Genomic DNA, 22,317 nt, shown 5'->3' with positions numbered 1-22,317 from the left:
TGGCTTGAATGAGTTGAGGAAGCTCAGTTCTCAAAACTATCTCAGATTCAAGTTGACCTATAACCACAATTCATCTCTCCAGAATCTTTATCGCAAAGTGGTTTCCTTATCATTCTCTTGTAAGGTAGGGAATAAGTTATTTTCTCCAGAGGCAGCTGGTGGTGGTTCAGTGGATAAGAGAAATGGGCCTTGAATCAGAAAGACCTGAGTTCAGATCAGGCCTCAGACACTTAACCTCAGTTTCTTCAACTGTAAAATGGAGATACCAATAGTACCTACCTCCCAGGGTTGTTGTGAGGATCATATGGAATTATATTTGTAAAAAGCTCTTGGCTCAATGCCTGGCACAGAGCAGGCTCTAGGTACATGTTTATTCCTCTCCCTACTCCATCCCTCATCCCTTTACAAATGTGGAAAGTGAAGCTCAGATGAATTCAATTATTTATTTGCCCGTGGTTACTTGGTGTGGGAGCTGCGATTCAGATGCAGGTTGGTGACTCCACAAACAATACCTTACTTCTCTGCCACACTGCCTCTCAGTCACCAAGTGGTGGAAGCAGATCTGATATCCACTAGGGGTTCCAATGAGAATGCTCTCTCTATAGATGGAGATCCCTCTCCGTATGTACCTCACATAGTCTATGTGAATTGCCGAGGCTGGGAAATTCATGGTCCAGGAGATCAGCTTGAGGATGGACCTCTGAACTTGGCTAGGTTTTCTCAAACTCAGTTTCTTCATTTGTAAAACAGGCATAATCATAACACCTATCTAACAGGGTTGTAAGGATCAAATGAGATGTGAAAGTGGGGTATTTTCATACCTGTCTTACACTATACCCCTCTTACATATTTGTAAAGTATGTGTAGTTGGGCAGGGCATCATAAATATACAGCTGGTTGGCATGTAGCATGAATGGATATCTGATCTGGGATCTAGTCCACCCTGTCTCCAAGGGAGACTAAGATGTCTTCCCTTTGTGAAGGTCCAGAAGAAGACCATGGCAGTATCTCTAATGGTCTAGCAAGAAAGGGGCCAGCAGGAACTAGGACTGCCATGGCTAGGCGGTGTCTCCTACGGTCTCCTATCTACAAGAGGGACATTGGGTTAGAACTGTACTTATCTACCATACCTCAAATATTTCTGGTCTAGAGGTATGATAAGGGGCTCAGAATAAAAGGCACTCAGTCTTTCAAAGAGAAAGTAACACATAGCCTAGCTCCCTCCTACCTCATGCAACAACAACAAAAACTTATCATGAATAACTAGTAAACTTCTTTATGAGTGGAACTGTTGTTACATGTGTAATCTATAAACCTTAAAGTACCATATAAATGCTAGCTGTTGCTGCTACTACCACCACCACCACTACTACCACTACTACACTACTACCACCACTACTACCACCACCACCACCACCACTATTACTACTTCTTACCACCACCATCACCACCACTACCACCACCCTTGGACAACAAACACAGAGTTGGTCACTAGGCCTATACCTGAAACCATTCTAGTCTTCTACATCCTGCCAGAACTTGTTCTCTCTTGGGGTATCCTTCAAGAACCCTAATCGCCTTCACACTATGATAAAGCATCAGAGTAAAATATACAGCATAAAGCTATTGCTTGGTTAATATAGCATATAATTTGTGAGCTTGTCTGGCTAATATAGCCATGGAGTAACTTGGATGTCCCTAGAGTGTAGGGGATTTCCAATTCACTCCTTAAAGAATTCTTACAGAAATAACTGGAATCAAAGAGCAAAGTATAATAACTTCCTTCCAGCAAGTTTCTAATTAATCCTGGATTAATTCATTTTAATGAAGTTTGAATTAATTACTGGGTATTTGTAAAGAACTTTGAACAGTCTAAATACAAAATTGCACTAAAAGAAACAGAATTAAATCTGCATCACATTAATATTAAGAACAAATCCTAAATAATCACAATTCTTCAGGCCTTTTCCTTGTCAATAATTTTCACCAGGGCCACAAGCACTGTGCAGAGCTGCACATCTAAGTATGGGACTCAAAGAGGTAGCTGGCGGGTTTGAAACTGTAATGCATGTGTAGGGGATAGATTTGCTTGTAGCCTGAGAGATGAAAAATTAGTGCCCTGGAAAGTCAATTGAAAAAGCAAAGCCGGCATTTTGATTGCTCAAATAGTCTAATTCTCCCTGTTGTCCGCAGATGACTTTTCCAGCAAACGACCTCCTTATCCAAGTCAGGTTAGGAAAATGGCTAGCATTAGGTGCCCCTGATAAATGTGTCCCAAACTTAGTAACTTAGGCTGGCTTTGAAATCTGATCCCTGACCTGTGAGATTGGTACCCCTTCTGTTAAGTAGCCAAAAAGTCCTTTGATAGCCGATCCTTCCTCTTCTCTGGCAGGTGATGTTTTCCACAGCGACTTAGCCCTGGGAAACCATCCTGATCTGACCTCTGCCTGCCTCAGTTTGCAGCTTCTGTGGTCTCCTGGGTTCCTATAGTAGAAGTCATCTAGTCTAAACCTCTCATTACACAGAAGAGGAAACCGAGGCCCAGAGAGATTAAGGGACTTCATTATGGTCATGCAAGTGCTAAGTGGGAGAGATAGATCACCATCAGCTCCACTGATGTTGGTTTACTGAAGCCCTGAATATTATGTTATCTTGGCTATCTGAGGCTGGATTTGAACCTGGGTCTTCCTGGCTTCACATACTTTTCCTCTTTCCGTGGGGCTATGCACTGAGAGGTGAAGATTTTCTACCATGGATATCATTAGGCTAGAATCATGTTTTGGATTTTCATATGTAATGAGCATAGGATACGGTTCACTAACTCTCCTAGTATTTCTCATTCCTTTGAGTTTTTAGATAAAGCCAGGACTTCATTTCAAAGTATCACAGGGCGATATGTCAACAGAGTAGAAGAGCTGACAGGTTCTACTAAGCCAGGAATGTTTCACAAGTCCAGTCAGTTAGTTAATGGGCATTTATTAAAAGCTTACTATGTACCTGGTACTGTGCTAAGCTCTAAGAATGCAGAGGAAGACAAAAGGAGACCTTGCCCTTCTACATGGGAGACAATGTGTAAACCACTAGTACATACAAGATCTCTAGAGAGAAGATGGATGATTTGTAATCTCAGAGGGAAGGTGAGGGCTCGGGGATGGGCCACCAGCTAAAGCCTCCTGACCAAGACAGAATGTGAGCTGAGTCTTGGGAGAGACCAGGAATTCTAAGATGAAGAGGGAAAGTATTAAGAAAATACCGTTTATTCAGCCATTCCCCAATCAATGGACAGTTGCTTTTATCTCAATTCTTTGTTTCCACAAAAAGAGATGCTATGAATATTCTCATATGTATGGGACCTTTATTTTTGTCTTTGATTTCCTTAGGGTATAAATATAGTAACTCCCCATTGAATTTTTATTGTGTGTGGGGGGGAACCATATCTATGATTTCATTGGTATAAGGAACTCAAAGTGAGGATCCACCCTCTGCCAATGCAGATTGGAGCATTGCCCACGGTTACATAGCCAGTATGTGCCTGAGTCCATTGACTCTTTTAAAAAAGTAGATTTTATTGATCTTTTATTTTGACATTACCAGATTTCCTCCCTGTATCCTCTTCCTCCTCAAGAGCCATCTCTTATAATAAAGGATTATTTAAAGAAAGAGAAAAAGAGTAAGAAGAAAAAATTCAATAAAACCATACATCAAAGAACCTAATATTAATCAGTTTATATGTCTATACATCTATACACATATACATACACACATATATAACATAAATTGCTATCTTGCCCTCCCTCCAATTTTGCAAAGGAGTCAGATGAAGTGTTTTCTCATAATAAGTGTTTTCTCTGGGACCAACCTTGTTCTTCATAATTCTGCAACATTCATTTTCTATTGTTTGGCAGAGGTTTGTTTTTTTTTTTAACTTAGACTGTTGTCATCTGATATGTATACATTGTGTATATACTGTTTTCCTGCAGAATGTATTGCCTCTTTAAAAACACTTTGATAAATATCACCATAATCTGGACATCATTTCCATTTTCCAAAAGGGGAAACAGAGGTATGAGACTAAACTCTTTTGTATCACTCATTTAATCAATGGTGGGTTGAAGAGTGGACGGAATAGTGATTTATTAATTCAGTGGCCTAACCACAGCCCTACAAAGCCACTGTGACAAATAAAAGAATGATCCACACAGACCTCCCCAGTGACAAGCCACTCAGTTAGCAGCCTGGTTTAGCTAGCAAAACTAATGGGGAAAACTAATAGCATCAGGACACAGATTTCTATTTTTAATGGTAGATAGTATGTGGGGATAGATACAGAGTTATGGAAAAATTAAACTAAAGTCTTAAGATAATGCCCCAATAACCCATTCCCATCATCAATCTCAAATTCCTGGGAACATAGTTTGATGAATGGGGGGTCCCAGTCGGAGGACAAGATAGTCTCTTTTGCTGGGTCTCCATCTATAACCTCTATGTCCACTCCTAGCCCCACCCCAAGTGTTATCTCAAACTCTGTATTGGGCTTTCTTCCTTTTTTCTCTATACCCTTACCAGCTTCCAAGGGTTTAATCAGTCAGCAAGCATTTATTAAGTGCCTACTTAATAATCCCCTATGGATCACAAGGGACATGAAGACAAAAAAGAAATGGAATTATCCCTATTCCCAAGGAGCTTATGCATTATCAGAGAAGATAACACGTACATGTGTATGTCTTGTATGGAGGTAACCATTCATCTTGCATTAGCACTCACAGCTGATTCCTTCAGGTTGAGGGGTTCCTACCTCACGTTCATAGGTAGTGTATGGCCCATACTTCTCAAACTAAAGCTCCAGAGACCCCACTGGTGCATTTACTATTAAGAGTCAGCCAATAGACACAATCAACTCAAAGTAAAGGCATTTATTAGGCTGGCTGGAATAGTAAGAGCAGTAGCTATACAATATTCTCTCCATAAATCTGGGGCATACACTTCCACAAATACAGAGAATCAATGGGAAAAGTGGATGCATATACAGAGCACATGGAGAATAAGGTACACACATATGGAACATATGAGTAGCCAGGGCAACTCATGACTATCACTCTAGTTGAGGAAACTGAGGCAAGCAGAGGTCAAATGACTTGTCCAGGGTCTCACAGCTTGTGTCAGAGGCTGGATTTGAACTCAGTCTTCCTGACTCCAGGTGTTATGCTCTATGCTTTGTGTCACCTCATTGGCTCTTTTTTTTTTTTAAGTTCCCTGTCCTCTCTAAACCATCTTCTATATAGCTGTCAAACAATCTTCCTAAAGCACAGAGACTATGTTTAAGAAATTTCAGTTGCTCCTTATTGTCTCTGGAATAAAAAGCAACTCTCTGGTTTGGTATTTAAAGTCCTTCATGATTTGCTTTTGCTTTTCAAGACAATTCTTATTATTCTTGTTTATACACTTTAGGTTCCAGTCCAACTGACCTTTTGGTTTTTTGCCAGACTCAGCTTGGAGTCTTGTGCCTCTATGTCTGCATAGCCAGGCAGTTCCTGCATTGCATCCCCGTCAGCCAAGTCTCTTAGAATCTTCCTCTCCCCTTGTTGGAAGGCTTTCTTCATTCCTTGAGTTAGTGTTCATGCTTGATCTCTTCTCAAGTTATCTTATATTTATTTATCTGGTTACGTGTTGTCTCCCCCAGTAGAGCTTCTTTCGAGGAGACCCCTTTCTCATTTTTTTGTATCCCCAGAGCTTAGAACAAGGCCATGCACACAGTAGATGCTTAATAATTATCTGCTAAATTGACCCACGGGAATTGTAGTATGCACGATTACCTCAGAACATTGGCACTGTGAGACAAAGTACTGGGTGAGGTCCAAGTCATTATGTGTTGTCTCCTTCGGTCAACGTGGATTTCTTTGTGTTCTTCCCCCATTGAACTCCACTTTCCCTTTTGGCTTTGCACTGGCCATCGCCTGTGATGGAACACACTCCCTCCTCATCCTAATACATGAGCCTCTCACTTCCTTCAAGAGCCAGCTCAAATAATTGCTAGTGCCCTCCCTCACTAGACTGTCTTTATTTTGTATTTGTTCTGTAGGTTGTGCAGTGGGTAGAGTGCTGGATCAGAGTCTGGAAAACCTGAGTTAAGATTTGGCCTTAGACTGTGTGACCCTGGGCAAGTCATTTAATTTCTGTCCAGCTTGGTTTTATCATTTGTAAAATGAGGATAATAATAGCACCTATTTCTCAGGGTTGTTACTTGAATCAGATGAGATACTATTTGTAAAACTCTTTGTAAACTTTAAAGCATTTGTAAATTCCCTTGTTCAGTTGTTTGTCATGCCCATCTCTTCATGATCCTCATTTGGGGTTTTCTTAGCAAAGATACTAGAGTGGTCTGCTAATTCCTTTTCCAGATCATTTTACAGATGAGGAAACTGAAGCAAACAGGGTTAAATGACTTGCCCAGGGTCACACAGCTAGTGAGTGTCTGAGGTCAGATTTGAAACTCAGGTCTTCGTGACTCCAGTTTGCCTGGAAGGTTGAGTACATCCTTGGGATCTGGGCTGCCAGCACAGTTGGCCCTCTCCCCAAGTCTCTAAAGTGTTTACTGTGCTGAGTCTTCAAAGTTTGTTGCTTAATGAGTGAGGACAGAGGACTGTTTCTTCTCTCTCTTTGTATCTTCAACATCTAACAGTGCAGATTAATGAATGCTTATTTATGGCTTGATTAGCATGGCTTGCTATAGGTGAACAATGTGATAGGTGACTGTTACACAGTGTTTTATTATATACATTATCTGAAAGGAGCTTCATACTTGTTTTTTATTATCCCTTTTCACCTTTACCCTCTCTGAGCCTCACTTTCCTCTCATGTACAGTATCCCTGGATCTTCTAACTTGAGGTTCAGTGTCATTTAAAAAAAACAGACAGAAACATTACTGACCACATGTATTCCACCAGCAGAGGACTAGGGCTATTGAAATTAACAAAATGTATGTTTGTATGTTCAGTGCCTAATGTATAGTAAGATGGACCAATACTTTTGAGCAGGAAGGGCCTGCTTTGGGGTTATCTTATCTAACCCTCATTTTACAGATGAGGAAATTGAGGTTGAATGAAAGGAAATGACTTATCCAAGATTCCATAGGTAGCAAGTAGCAGAGGTGGTATATGAAATAATTTCCTCTCAACTGCAAAATCCAATATCCTTCCCAATGCACCACATAGCCTCCTCTGCCCAGACATTGGTAAAGAATAAACTCCTTAAGCTCAGTCACTGTTTCCAATTTGTCTTTGTATTCTTTTTTTAATTAAATTTTATTTTATTTTCAAACAAAGATCACTCTTGACTTCCTCCCCCTCCCCCTCCCCTCAAAGCAAGAAAAACAAAAGCCATTATACGCAGGTTTAGTCAATCAAAACAAATTTCCACATTGGCCAGTGTCCTCCAAAATGTCAGTCTCGTTCTGAACTCTGCGCCTTTCACCTCTCTACCAGGAGGTGGGTGGCATGTTTCATTGTTAGTCTTCTGGAATCTTGGATGATCATTTCTCTGATAAGAGTTGCGCACAATAGTATCCAATCACAAATATACACCATAACTTGTTCGTTCAATCCCCAATTTAATTTATTTCCCCTCGAATTCCTATTCTCAAAGAGCTAAAACTATTTTTGTACATCCTTAGAATTCATTTTGCTTAGGACTAATCCCTTCCTTCCTCTACCTTTCCTCTAATTCCCCCTTTTCCTCTTCTTTCCTTTTCCCTCCCATTACACTGCTGCATTAAATTCATTTCAGTATCTGACTGTGAGGATGTGTATATTCTTCCTTCTTTTGATCAGTTCAAATGAGAGTGTGGTTCAAGTGTGAGCCAAGGAGTCTCTCTACCCCCTTTTTCTTGTTTGGATAGATGTTTACTTGTGTACCTTCATTAATTGAGATAATTTCCACTAACCTTCCTTTCCCTTTCCCCCCCAGTGTATTCCTCTTCCTCTCTTTCCATTCTTTCCTTAAGATCATCAATACATAACAGAACCACTCTCAAGTCTTGTCTAATTGGATTTCCTCTATGAATCCCGATGATGATAGAGGTCAGAAGGGACATGTATCATTTCCCTAGATTTGATTTGATTTTTGGTGCCAAGTTTAAATAGATTTTATCCCCAGGGGCAAGAATTCCATTTCCACTTGTTTAAAGTACTGAAAAAAACACGTTTGCTTCTCTCTCTCTGCACAATTCAACTATTCAGAATGCCCAGATTTACATAATAGCTTAAATGTTACTTTTAAGCAATTACTGCCCTGGCTACAGGTTTAAGTCCTTTGCTATTTGAAAAGCTGTTGTGGAATGCTCTCTCTTCTGGTGGGTTTCATTGACCTCTTCAATGGTGGAGAAGAAACAGCTTATGATGTGGCTGGGCCACCACCCTAGGAATCCACGTGTCCCCTGCATTCTGGTCTGGCTTAACAACGATGAGGTTGCAGACTTTCTCTAGTTCTTTCTGCTCAGATTTGTCCTTCTCATCAGTCTGGTTCTTAATAAGTAGCTTCTTCTTTCTTTGCATTTGTTGATAATCTTTAGTTTGCCTAAATCACCAATTTTGCCTCCTATGTAGCCATCATGTTGAAAGCATAAATAATTGAAGAGAGTTTTCAGAAGACATCTTCTCTTTCTGCTCCTTATCTTCAGCTCTGTATCTCTCAGACTCATGGACCATACGTTCAATGTCTTGTTTTTGCTCAGGGAACCTCTGTCACTAGTGATGATGATCTTATTCCCATAGCATGTGCTCTTATCCATAGCTGAAACATTGAGGATGCCAATGCATCAATGTCAAAGGTTATTTCAATCCAGGGGTAGGGAGATTTGCTGTGAGCTCAAAGTTAACAAGCAGGTTGTTATCCTTTGACATTGCTTTGTTATTTCCAAGAGAGAGAGAGGGATAATTATCCAAAAGCATCAAGTCCTGCACATTCTTAATTTTTTTTTTTAACCAGACAAGGCATTCTGGACAGCTGTACCATAAGCAATAGCCTCAACCTCAGGATTGATATCCTTATTTAATTCCTTGCCCCTGAAGAAGTCTTGTAGAAGTTTCTAGATCTTGGAGGCACAAGTGGAACCACCAACCAAGACAACATCATATATCTGTGGCTCATCTGGTTTGGTATCCCTTAGGACTTTTTTCCCCCCAGGGGGCTTAGTGTGCCATGGAAGAGGTCAACATCCAGTTCTTCAAAATGGGCACAGAGGTCAGCATTCAGTTCCTCAAAATGACCATGGGTAATAGAAGTTGATACCTTCACAGAGGGAGTCATTCTCAGTACTGGACTGGATATATGGAAGATGGAGTACGCTTTTCAGACACACAAGTGGTACATAGTCGGTGTAGTTGATGAAGAGTTTTCTTGTCCTCCCTGATGCCCTTCTAGTGCTTTTGATTGGAGTAAGCAATGAAATGGTGGTCCTTGTAGTTGTCAATGTCCTTCCTACCCAATTGGTGGATCTCCAGCTGTGGACTGGTTTTCAAAGATTCCATCTGCCATGGTAAGAGTGGAGACATCAAAAGTGAAACCTCCAAGGTCAAAGATCAGCACATTTCTCTCAGCACCAACCTTTTTGTTCAAGCCATGTGGAACAGTAGCACTGACTGACTCACTGATGATCTGGAGCACATTGAAACCAGCCATGATTCCAGCATCTTGGGTGATCTGACATGGGGAATCATTAAAGTATATTAGTACTACGACCATGGCATTTGTAGTAACAGTCTTCCTAAGGTAAACTTTGTCAATTTCTTTCATTTTGGTCAAGACTACAGAAGAGATTTATTCTGGATGGAAGCCTTTGGTCTTCCCTTTGCACTCCACACAGACCTTAGGCCTGTCTGTGTCATTCACCACCATAAAAGGCCAGTGATTTATGCCTATCATCAAACTGGCAACCAATTAGACATTTGGCATCAACACTGCCTTGGTAGAGTTCATTGCAACTTGATTCTTTGCAGCATCACAGATTAAATATTTTTTGTCAGTAAAGGTGATATTGCTTGAGGTGGTTGGTTCTATTTCCTTGGTTATTAGCAATGATTTCTACTTTTCCCATGTTGGAAGATTCTAACATAAGGATAAGTGGTGCTTAGATCAATGCCAAGTATGGTTCCTTTTGACATGGTTCCTGGGGTGTTGACCAATGAGGAGTAAGAATGATTGCTACCGTGTTGAGTAACCCCATATTTGAATGTAAGCAGTTTTTCCTTGTTTAGTTCATTCAGTTTTACCTTTTTATATTTTTTTCACCCCTGTGTTTGTATTTCAAAGTGTCTCCACAGCTGTTTTTTTCATCAGAAGTACTCTATTTAGAGTACTCTATTTCATTAAAAATCTATTTTTTTCCCTTGTAACATTGTACTTGATTTTGTTGATGAGTTATTCTTGGCTGTGAGCCCATATCCTTTGCCTTTTGGAATATCATATTCCAAGTTCTCTGCTCCTTTTTAGTAGTGACTGCTAAATCACTGATCCTGACTGTGGTTCCTCAGTATTTAAATTCTTTCTTTCTAGCTGCTTGCAGTATTTTTTCTTATCTTGAAGCTCTGGATTTTAGCTATAATGTTACTGGGAGTTTTCATTTGGGGTTTTCTTTCAGGAGGTGACCAGTGGATTCTTTTGATTTCCACTTTGCCCTCTAGCTCTAAAAGACCTGAGCAGTTTTAAGATTTTTTGAAATATTATATCTAGCTGCTTCTTCTTCTTCTTCTTTTTTTTTTTTTGGTCATGGCATTCAGATGTTTTCTTTTTGATGTTTTCCAGGCCAGTTTTCTCTCCCTAGGAGATAATGTACATTTTCTTCTATTTTTTCAGCCTTTGGACATTATTTTAATATTTCTTGGTGCCTCATGGAGTCATTGGCTTCAATTTGGTCCATTCAATTTTTTTTTTTTTTGAGGGGCAATTGGGGTTAAGTGACTTGCCCAGGGTCACACAGCTAGTAAGTGTTAAGTGTCTGAGGCCGGATTTGAACTCAGGTACTTCTGAATCCAGGGCCGGTGCTCTATCCACTGCGCCATCTAGCTGCCCCTGGTCCATTCAATTTTGAGGGAGTTTTTTGTTTGGGCAAAGTTTTGTACTTCTTGTACCAAGCTGTTGGGTTTTTTTCCAATTCTTTCTTCCATAGCTCTCATTTCTTTTCCATTTTTCCCCCTCAAATGTTCTCATTCAATTTATAAAAAGTTGTAAATATTCTCCCCCAAACCCCTTAAACTCTTGCTTCATCTCTTCCAGGAATTCTAGTTGAGCTTGTTCTCAAGCTATATTTTTCTCTGATATCATACATTGCTTGTAGATGTTTAGGACTCATTCTCTTCTGCTTTTGTGTCTAGAGAGTCTCTGCCATCATAATTACTCATTATGGTGTTTTGTCTTGCTTTGCTTTTCCCATTGTTCCAGCCTATCTCCTGACTTTAGGCTGGATTTTGGGGCTAGGTCCTGAGGCACTTCTGGAGGGAAGGACTGGGCTGATCCTGTGGCTGCTTTCTTTGGGAAGTGAATGTTGTTTTTCCAGAATTGTAGGGACAGGCTGTGGGCTTGCAAATTTTAAGTGCTCCCAAAGTGGTCTGATCCAGGACAAAATCTGATTGCTGCCTGCTCTGTCTGAGCTTTGCAAGTTCCCAATCTGGGATTAGGTTTGAGTAAGAGTGGATGCTATTGGACCAAGCTCTTATCAGCTGGAAAGCTGTTTTCTTTCTTTCTTTTCTTTCTCTCTTTCTTTCTCTCTCTCTTTCTTTCTTTCTTTCTTTCCCTTCCTTCCTTTTCTTCCTTCCTTCCTTCCTTCCTTCCTTCCTTCCTTCCTTCCTTCCTTCCTTCCTTCCTTCCTTCCTTCCTTCCTTCCTTCCTTCCTTCCTTCCTTCCTTCCTTCCTTCCTTCCTTCCTCCTTCCCTCCCTCCCTCCCTCCCTCCTTCCTTCCTTCCTTCTTTCCTTCTTTTTCCCCTAGGAGAATCTGTTTTCTTAGAGTGGCAGAACTGTAGGCTCCCCTTTGGTCTGGGATTCTTGGCAATGGCTGCTCCTCTGCAGACTGGACTAGACACTGGAAATGAGATCTTGTTTTGTTTCTGAGGTCTGAGCCACATCACTGTTGCTGATGGCTTCTAAACTTCTTCCTTTCTCTATATACCACCCAGGGCCCAAGTGGGAATCCACTGTGGTGCATAGGTTTCCTTTTCACTCCATACAGGCTCTGTGACCCAAGACTAGATTGAAGGAGATAACACTACCAATTTACCTCGGTATGTGTGTGCGCATGTGCACCCCTGTTTTTGTCGGCAGCCTCCTTCTGCCCCAATTTACAGTCTCTCTCTGGGTGCTAGTGCATTCCTAGTATGCCTCTGTCTTTAGTATTCACAGATCCACCTGTCTTGTGACCCTATGGTGAGCTGGGCTGGATTCTGTCTAGTACTTTTTCTGGCCTTGTTAGGAGGAGTTTATGGAGAGGAGTTTACTGCAATATTTCCTGTCATTCCACCATCTTGTCTCTGCCTCCTTGTCTTGGCATGCTTAACATCTGATACAGGGCCTGGCACTGGATGGGCATTCAATAAATGCTTGTTGAGTTTCCTGGCCTGTGGGATATTTTGGGTTGCTTCTCTCCAGTCACTTGTCCAAGGAGCATGTTGAGTGCTGAGAAGACAAAAAAGGTACAGACCAAATAGTCCCTGCCCTCAAGAAGTTTGAAGTCTAATGAGGAAGACAACAAGAAAATAACTATGTGGAAGATAGGTAAAACATATAATAATATATTATGAACAATATAACCTGTAATACATTAATAGTATATTATAAATAACAACCTAGAAGAATACATTGTCACATTAATCATATACCATAATGTATTTAGTAATTATCATACCATTTGAAATATTATACACATACACAGAATCAATTGTAAGTAACCAAGGGCGATCTAGAAATGGCATTAAAGGGAATTGAGGTGCCTTTCAAGCTTTCTGAAGGCGTTAGCTTTGCCAGGTGCAGTAGCTGGACTTGGAGTCAGGAAGACCCGAGTTCGCATTTTACCTCAGACATTTCTTGGCTGTGTGACCCTGGATAAGTCATTTAGCTTCTGTCCAGTTCAGTTTCCTCATCTATGATAACTCTCCCCACACTGTAATAGATATTTGTACAGATGTAATAGTTGTATTATCTCAATTTTGTATGAGATAATACAGATATTAGATATTATAATATTGTCAAAGTTTTTTGCACAACTAAAAGAGGTACATAAATAAGTACTAAAATAAAAAAACAAATAGGCACCTAAATAACTAAATGAAACCCAAACTGAATTGCTGGAATGACAATTTCCTCACTAGTCCCGGCGTTCTGCCCCCACACTTTGCGATCCGTACAGCCCCAGCGGGCCTTGGCCGGCCCGGCCCATCCACGGCCCGGGCGGGGCGGATTTGAGCGCGGACCCCAGCGGGCGGGCGGCCCGCGGGCGGGGCCGAGGCAGGGGCGGAACGGACGTGCCCGGGCCGCGCTGCCGCGGGGCCGCTTTGCGGGTAGGACCAGGTGGTCTCCCGGGCAGCGGGGGCAGCGCCATGGCCGGGCGGCGAGTGAACGTGAACGTGGGCGTGCTGGGCCACATCGACAGCGGCAAGACGGCCCTGGCGCGGGCGCTGAGCACAACGGCGGCCACGGCCGCCTTCGACAAGCAGCCGCAGAGCCGCGAGCGCGGCATCACGCTCGACCTGGGCTTCTCGTGCTTCTCGGTGCCGCTGCCGGCGCGCCTGCGGTCGGGGTCGTCCTCGGGGCCCGACGCCGCCGCCGCTGACGCCGCTGACGCCGAGGCCCCGGCCGGGCAGCTGCAGTTCACGCTCGTGGACTGCCCCGGGCACGCCTCTCTCATCCGCACCATCATCGGCGGTAAGGCCCGGGGGCGGGGTCGGGCGGGCGGGGGCGCCGAGTGCGAATGCCGCGGCGTGGGCGGGCAGAGGGCGGGGCTGAGCTGGGCCCGGCCCCCGTGCCCACAGGGCTCCCTAGTTGGAAAAGCGTTGGCTCCTCGCGACTATTCTAGGAGGTCTGTGCTCTTATTACCCCCATTGTACGGATGAGTAAATGGAGGCAGACTCAAGTGACTTGCCCAAGGTCATTCAGCTAGTGTCTGAGGCTGAATTTGAACTCAGGTCTTCCTGACTCCAGGCGCTGCCCCAGCATAACACATTACATATTATAATACAGTATAGCGCATTTTAACACGTGCCAAAACGACGTAAGGTATCCTGATATATAGTACAACATGAAATATAGCATGTAACAATGTAGCGTAACATCGCAATAGGTGACATAAACACAGCAGACATAAGACTCTAGTAGAACAGACCATAACATGTAACAGTGCAATGTAGCATAACATAGATAATGTCACACAAGATACATCACATGTAATATATAAATTATGACACTGAACACATTAACAACGTATCATATGTATAACCAATATCAGATTGCTTGTTGCCTTCAGGAGGGGGGAGGGAAGGGAGGAAGGGAGAAACATTTGGAACTGGAAATGTTACAAAAGTGAATGTTGAAAACTGTCTTTACATGTAATTGGAAAAAAGTAAAATAAAATACTATTTAAAAAACTAACCTAATATAACATATGACATAGCATAGCCTAACATGACATGATACCATACTGCATTATAACATGTGACATCATGCCACATCACACCATACCATGTGCCAAGCCATGTATAAAGTACTCTGTGAGCTTTAAAGGCTTCTCTAGAAATGCACACTGTAATTATTGTTTTTGGGGGCAGGGTGTCGCTGACTTTTCCCACCAGTGATCAGGGGTTTGTACGCCCAGTGCTGAACAGAAGCTCAGAGTCTTTATGGATATTTTGCTCCTCTCCATCGATTTTACTGAGTAGGAAACTGAGGCACAGGCTGGCTAAGTGACTTGTCCCAGGTGAGACAGATAGAAGACAGCAGAGAGGAGGCCCCAGTCCTCTGTCTCCAGAGACAGTTCTACTTCCACTGGAGCCCAGCTGCCTCCTGTGACCTTTAGCAAGTCAGCCCCATTTATTTCAAGCAGTATTCATTGCAATAAGATCTCATTAGCACAGAGGAATTTGAACATTTTACCATGTGCTATCTCTTAAATCTGTCTCTTTATTTGTGTTCACACTGAACTGCCTGTCGCCCCTTGCATATGCTGTCATCATAGCCTCCTGCCTGGCCTCCTGGCCTCCTTCTCCAACTCCTGCCTTGAGGGGCTGTAGAGTGACCTCCTTATTCATGAGGCAAGGTAGTCACTTCCTTGTTCCCAGTGCCTCATCAGCTACCACATCATCTGGTTGAAAGATTCCTGGTTTGGTCCTTAGATGATCCAGTGAGGTTTGTCTTCCTTCCTCTGAGGATTGACTGATGCTGTAACCTTTCTGTCATAGCCCTTTTGCTGAGTTTCTTCATATGGAAAATGGGCAGAATACTTCGACTACCTGTTTTACAGCCTTCTGAAGAAATTTGCTGAATACAAAGTACCTTGCAACTTTGAGCCGTAGTTATTCTTTTCTGAATAAATATAAACTACTTTGCTCGATATTTAAGGCTCTCTGTAACTGGGCTTCTGCCAACATTTCCAGCCTTATCAGTTCCTTTTAGGCTCCTGAGTTCTGGTCAGACTGAGCTTTTGGCCATTTTTTTTTTCTTTTCTTTTTTATTCTAACCTCTTTCCAACCATGCCTTTGCTGTCTCACAGTTTTGGAACGGGTTCTGTTTAGCAGACATTTACTAAAGCCTCTGATGGCGATGATGCTGGCTGGCATTTATAAGCACTTTACACATACATGTATGGTATTTGGTAAGTCATTCAGCCTCCTTAGGTCTTAGCTGCTTCATCTGTAATGGCACTAGAGGCCTCCAAGGGCCCTTGCCAGCTCTGGATCTTTGATCCCATGATCTTATCTTTCCATTTATTTTTTATACCAGCGCTGTGAGATGGGTGGGATGGATGTCATCATCCCCATTTTTAACAGATGAGGAAATGAACTGAGAGATGTAAAGTGACCTGCCTTCAGTCACATAGAGATGAACCGTTGGAGGCAGGCCTCCAGGGCAGGTCTCTTCTTCATTCCTCAGTACCACAGTGTTTGCATGTTGTGTGGAAAACAGTGCTAGATGCCGAGTAATCTGGAAAGTTTAAATAAATCTTGGGTCTTATCCTTGGTAGAGCTTGTAGTATGGTAGGGGGATATGACATACAGATAATGCTAATGCAAAATCATGCTCCCCTAATGTCTTTCTGTTGAAATCTCCTTCAAGGAACAAGGGATTAAGGAAACATTTATGTAGCTAATAGCACAGCTAATGTTAGGCACTCTGCTTGTTACAAGTATTGTCATATTTGATCCTCATTAACAATCCTGCCAGGGAGGTATGATAATTATCCCCATCTTACAGTTGAGGAAACCGGGGCAAATAGAGGTTATGTGATTTGTCCAGGGTCACTCACCCAGCTAGTGTCTGAGGCTGGATTTGAACTTGGGTCTTTCTGAAAAGCTTCACCACTGAATTACCAGCTGCCTCAGACTTTCAAGACCTTCCTCAACTGCCAGCTCCTCTGTAAAGCCTTCCTTCATCCTTTCAATTATATCTCCCTCCTCAAATCTCTCATGCCCCTCTGACTTCTCCTAGGCACCTATCATCTAACTTGTATTTAGTTATTTGTGTTTGTGTCTTTCCCCTTTCCATTAGATTGTTAGCCCCACTGTGAGCAGTGACTGGCTGGTTTTTTCACTTTTGCATCTTCCACAGTTCCTAGCATAGGGCAGGGCACCCAAGGTGGTAGCCACTTTTTTGTTGAATTGAATTGAATTGGATTATAATGGTTTTTAACCTATAATACCTTTTTTGGGGGGGTGGGGGTGGGGATGGGGCAATGAGGGTAAAGTGACTTGCCCAGGGTCACACAGCAAGTAAGTGTCAAGTGTCTGAGGCTGGATTTGAACTCAGGTCCTCCTGAATCCAGGGCCCTTGCTTTATCCACTGTGCCACGTAGCTGCCCCTATAATACCATTTTAACAGTAATGGATTCTTCCCACTGCCAACTTTTTCTGTTGGTGTTTTTACCCTTGATTTTGTCCTTGATTTTGCTTCTCTGTGGTGATATATCACCAGAGACTTTCTATTCAGATTAGGTTTAAAATGTGGTCTGGTTGAATTGCAGTTGCTGCACTATGCCCATTCTCTCTGCCATTCCTTACATAGATTAACTTTCTATCTTCCTTTTGAGAGAAATTGTTGAAAAGCTGCAAATTCCCTTTATATTTTTTGGTTATCCTCAGCATTGGAGGAGAATTGAGAGAACATAGGTAAATGAAATCCTCTAGTAATCCCAAACCTCTTTGTAGACATTGCCTTCTTGAAATTTTAACCTTTTAAGAGAATGGTAACAGCTTGAATTTGAGTACATAAGCTTGCAGAAGGAATAAGGACAATCATTTCTATTGTCTTTTGTTACCATCTGTGCTGAACTTTGTAGACAAAGTAATCTGACTTTGCCCTCAGTAAGATGTGGACTTTGGTTTTTTCCAATAGTGGGACTGAATTCCTACTGACATATCCCTATTCTCTCACTAGATCTCCCTTGTGACACATTTGCAAAAAGACTGACTCGGGGTAGGAGTGCTCTCTCTGTCTGAAGAGTAGAGGGAAGATGGCCCTTCCCAGGAGAGGCCACCCCCTCTGAACCTCAAAGTCCCTTGCAGAACTGAATCCATGCAGCTCTCATCAGCTTCCTTTTAGAGCAAGGTCTCTTAACCTCAGGTCCATGAACTTGTTTTTTGAAAATACTTTGAGAATTGTGTTTCAGTGCAAGATTTCAATTTATGCTTCTCTTTTCAAAAGGGGTCCATAGGCTTCACCAGATTGCCCAAGGGGGTCAGGACACAAAAAGGTTAAAAACCTCAATTTGAATGCTTTTTCTATGTCATAATCTCTGCGACCTTCATGAGCTGAGAAATCTGCCTTAAAAAGGTTACTGGAGCATATTTTCTCAAATACTGTGTAATTAGAAGGTCCTGTCCCTATTGTTGCATGAGAGGCAGCTGATGCTATTGGATTGAGAGTCAGAAGACTTCAAACCTAGTCTTGGTTTTGATACTTATTATTTTTATCTTAAATTGGTAACTTCTTTTCTTTGGGCCTCAGTTTCCTTCTCTGCAAAATGAACAGAGTAGGTCAGATGATCTCTAAGGTCCATTCTGCTACAAATTCTAAGGTATCTTTGAGCTTATTATATCTTAAAGTTAAAGCTATCTTCATATGATTTTTTAAAAATCTAATTGAATAAACATGATTAAATTATTTTTTAAACATTGATGACTGTCATTGATTTTTTTAGTTCCACAAATTATTATTATGGGCTACAGATATTTGGTAGGGAGAAGATTTTGCTGGTCTTTCAATTCCTTTAGTCTTCTGATGGCAGATTTGACTATGACAGCAGAGGTGGTATTGTAGGTCCATGCACCACCAGCTACTGCTTTCATATAGGATCCACAATGCCAGATACCCATGGTCTGTCTCTTCATTTTGGTCTTGCCACTAGGAGCAAGTGTACTCGGCAGGCTGGCTAATTTCACTTTTCTTCACCATTTTTCTGAGGGATGCACCATAGCGTGTTCCATATTTACCAACAATTCTGACCTTTTTGGTATGTTTAGCCATGTTGCCAGTTGCGGTCCGGAGCTTAGAGAGTGTCCTTGATTTTTTTAACCTATCTAGAATTTATAGGGAATATTTATAGCCAAAAGTTTAGTATTAATTCTTGGAGAATGAGAATATGTAATTCACCCCACCCAGTCCTTCCAAAAGCATGGTCTTGATCTAGGTTTTTATTTGATTCATTTTAGGGTATAAATCTTTGAAGGTTGGAGCTTTGAAAAGATTCTTTAATGAGTGATCTAAATACTCACCTGGGGCTGAGGGATTTAGAGTAATTCTTAATCTGACTCCAGCTGGGAAGAAGAGGTCAAAAACTGTGTTATCTGGGCCTTGAAATGGGCAATATTTTTGTGGCTGCTGGGCTAAACAGCTTATTGTCTTTGGGCCTTTTGCACTTATTGGTTTTTTTGTTTGTTTGTTTGTTTTTTAGTGAGGCAATTGGGGTTAAGTGACTTGCCCAGGGTCACACAGCTAGTAAGTGTTAAGTGTCTGAGGCCGGATTTGAACTCAGGTACTCCTGACTCCAGGGCTGGTGCTCTATCCACTGCGCCATCTAGCTGCCCCCTGCACTTATTGTTAATGAACAACACACCTGCCTGCTAGCCAGGGTTTTCCCTAATGGGGAGGGGGGGGGGGAGGGAGCTGGCTCTCTTTGCATTCTGCTTTACTTTCCCCCTATTTAGACCATATATATATATATATTTTTTTTTTTGGTGAGGCAATTGGGGTTAAGTGACTTGACCAGGGTCACACAGCTAGTACGTGTCAAGTGTCTACCTGATTTGAACTCAGGTCCTCCTGAATCCAGGGCTGGTGCTCCATCCACTGTGCCACCCAGCTGCCTCTAGACCATTCTTTAGGCTTAGTTCTGTTACCCTCTGGGCATGGGCAGGAGCCCCCTGGCATGATGGGAATAGATGAAATCCACAAAAAGTTGCATTAGTCTAACCTTGTGGTCATCCTCATGGAAAAAATAAGTAACTATATCAGAGCTTCTAAGTGATCGTGAGAGGGAGTTTGTTTTGCTTTTTTCACATAACTGAAACACTTTGTGTCAGCATTGGAAAAGTACCTGTCCAATCATATCCCTCTTTCCTTGGAAGTCAGTTGTCTTCCAGGAATAGTGATGACTTCTTAGACAGAATCAAGTTTAATTGAGTTTTTGTTTTATTCTTCAAGCTTTGCTATTTCATCCCCGTGCTTGTCTCATGTAATAGCCAGTCCCACTTCCTTGGAGGCCTGGGACAAAGCTTAGTGGGGGGTTGAGGAACACGAAACTTTTAGTGCCAGTATAGAGCAAAGGTTCAGAGTCTAAAGGGGCAGAAAGCTCTAACACCAAATATCTCCCAGGCTTCTGCTTTGTAAGCATAAAAGAGATAGCCTGTTGTTAAATGTCCCTTTCTAACAATTAGCACATTTGTAAGAACGATTTATCCATCAGCTACTCTTTTCATGAGAATTCACATCAGAAAATAATAAAACATATTTGATATCCATTTATATGATACATAGGAATTTGTCTAAAGATAAGGAGATGCTTTTAAAAAATGGTATCATAGAACATTAAAGCTGAACTGGCCCCTGGTGATCTTGTCATCTGTCTCTTTGAGGGGAGACTCTGAGGCTCCTAAAGGGAAAGTGATCTACCCAAGGTCACACAGCTAATGACTGGCAGATCTTTAAGCTCCCAGCCTTATTCTCTACAATCAGAAGATTCACATTTCAGACCTGCCACCCCTGGATTCCTCCCAGCACTGAGATCCATGGCCCGGTATTTCCACGTGCCCATTATTCTCATTTACTTACCTTGGGGATCTGCTCCCTTCAGAACTCAACCTCATAGTAAAGCTAATTTAATTTCTTCTTGTTTCACTCATTACTAAATTTCATTACTTTCAATAGGAAGTATGTATCTAGTAGAAATTTGTGGTTTTCTTGTTAAAATTAAAGTTTTGTCACTTCACAAAGTGCCATGTACAACTTTAAGCTGTCCTTGGTTTCCTTGGATATTTGGCTGCTTTTTGCTGTTGTCACTAGGTTCCAGAGCTGAGTTCTGTTTGTATGCACACAATTCTTACCCATGCAGGGCAGCGGATGACCTTGCTATATTTTTGATGACATTTCCTGAACAGGACCTCATCGGAGATGAAACCCTAGGTTTAAATTAATGCAGAATATTTGAGCAGGAACCAAAACAGAAGAAAAATGAAGGCAGGTAGTCATATTTCATGCTGTTTGGGTACATTTTTCTTCTCATGGGGCTTGCCCTTGAGAACAAAACATATCAAGTGTTAAATCAAAGAATTTTTTTAGAGTCATGCTATGAATAGAAAATAATGCAAAGATGTTTGCTGTTTTTTAGGTTGGTTGTTTAGCTAGAAGGTTATAATGAAAGTCAGAAGGAAATCAGAAATAGCTTTTTGAGCCATAATACTACGAATCACATTGGAACTTTTCATTTTAACATCAACTTTCTGTTTTATTCCTTACATCTCTTTGGTTGTACACAAGTCTCAAGCCCACCTTGTCCAAGATACAATAACATTTCCACAAGTGTTCTTGAGAATTGCTGACAGCTCTATTCTAAGTAATTCACATTATGCAAATCGAACTTGACATAAAGAATTCTGAAAGAAATCCACATTCCCCCAAAACCACCTATGCCAACTTTATAGGTCTGTACTTTGTCTTTCCACTGCTGCCCCTCTGCTGGGTGTGCTGTGGCCTTCGACACCCCCAAAAGACCCCAGGCTCCAGGTGAAAGCAGGAGACTAGATATGCAGAGAGACTGGCACCTTCATCACTGCCAGATAGGGGCTTGGCTGGATACCTCTGGCACCCCTCCACCCACCCCTTGTGTCTGTCTCCCCGCCCTCCATGCTCCATGTAGCTGGCACTGGCCCAGGCTTGTTCATGTTCCTGCTCTTATTTCTCTGTCTCCAGCCCTCACGTGTTCTTGAACCTTGTGCCAGCCCCTTCCCTCCACTGGCACATGTTTTCCCTTCCTGCATCCCTCCCTCCCTTCCCCCACTTCTGCAAATTCATATTATGTAGAGGTCTGCGGAATGGTTCACTCACATAAAACAAGAACTGTGTGCACATGCAAATTATTGCCTTCTCTCTCCCTTCCTTTCCTTTCTTCCAGCTTCCATCCAACTTTTGGTGCATTATCTCCAGGTATGGGTTTCACTGGGCCAAGGTCTATAATTTAATTAAAACAATGACATTTGTAGCCAGCTGTGACTTTTCTGTTTTTGATGCCCACACAGTTGTGGTGATGAGGTGTTCGTCTCCAAAGTCATCTAGGTGATTTGAATGGGGAGTATAACTACTTCCTTTGGAGGCAGGGTGTGGAGTCTTTCTCTTTCCACTCTGGACTTGGGCCTCGGGTCTTAACTCCACAGGGAATTGCCACTTGAGCTGCTTTAATTCCTGCAAAACACTTTATGATGTGTCCTCTCCTCTTACAGCTTTTGATCTCTTGTGAGCAGTGGTGACTGTTGTCTGTTCAGCAGATTTGGGTGTTTTGTGGTGGAATTAGAGGGCCCAAGTTTGAATCCTGACTCTGTCCCTTATGACTTGGGTGTCCTAGGACAAATTATAGC

At 42.1% G+C, this 22,317-nt stretch overlaps 1 protein-coding gene across 2 annotated transcripts in view; it reads left to right on the top strand.

Annotated features, from left to right (window-relative positions):
• Positions 1 to 13,468: 13,468 nt before the first annotated feature.
• The window catches only part of EEFSEC (eukaryotic elongation factor, selenocysteine-tRNA specific), a 296,244-nt gene continuing 287,395 nt past the window's right edge, over positions 13,469 to 22,317 (top strand). Inside the window, exon 1 of one of the 2 annotated variants that reach the window (XM_043977988.1) lies at positions 13,469 to 13,906. In XM_043977988.1, coding sequence (XP_043833923.1) covers positions 13,582 to 13,906 — 325 coding nt within the window. In that variant the 5' untranslated portion in view covers positions 13,469 to 13,581. The remainder of the gene's footprint in view (positions 13,907 to 22,317) is intronic. The other variant, XM_043977987.1, reaches the window with a different exon arrangement.

Source organism: Dromiciops gliroides, chromosome 1 (genome assembly GCF_019393635.1).
Source record: "Dromiciops gliroides isolate mDroGli1 chromosome 1, mDroGli1.pri, whole genome shotgun sequence".
NCBI classification, from domain to species: Eukaryota; Metazoa; Chordata; class Mammalia; order Microbiotheria; family Microbiotheriidae; genus Dromiciops; species Dromiciops gliroides.
The sequence above is the reverse complement of the archived record's forward strand: the minus strand, read 5'-3'. Positions and strand labels throughout refer to the sequence as shown.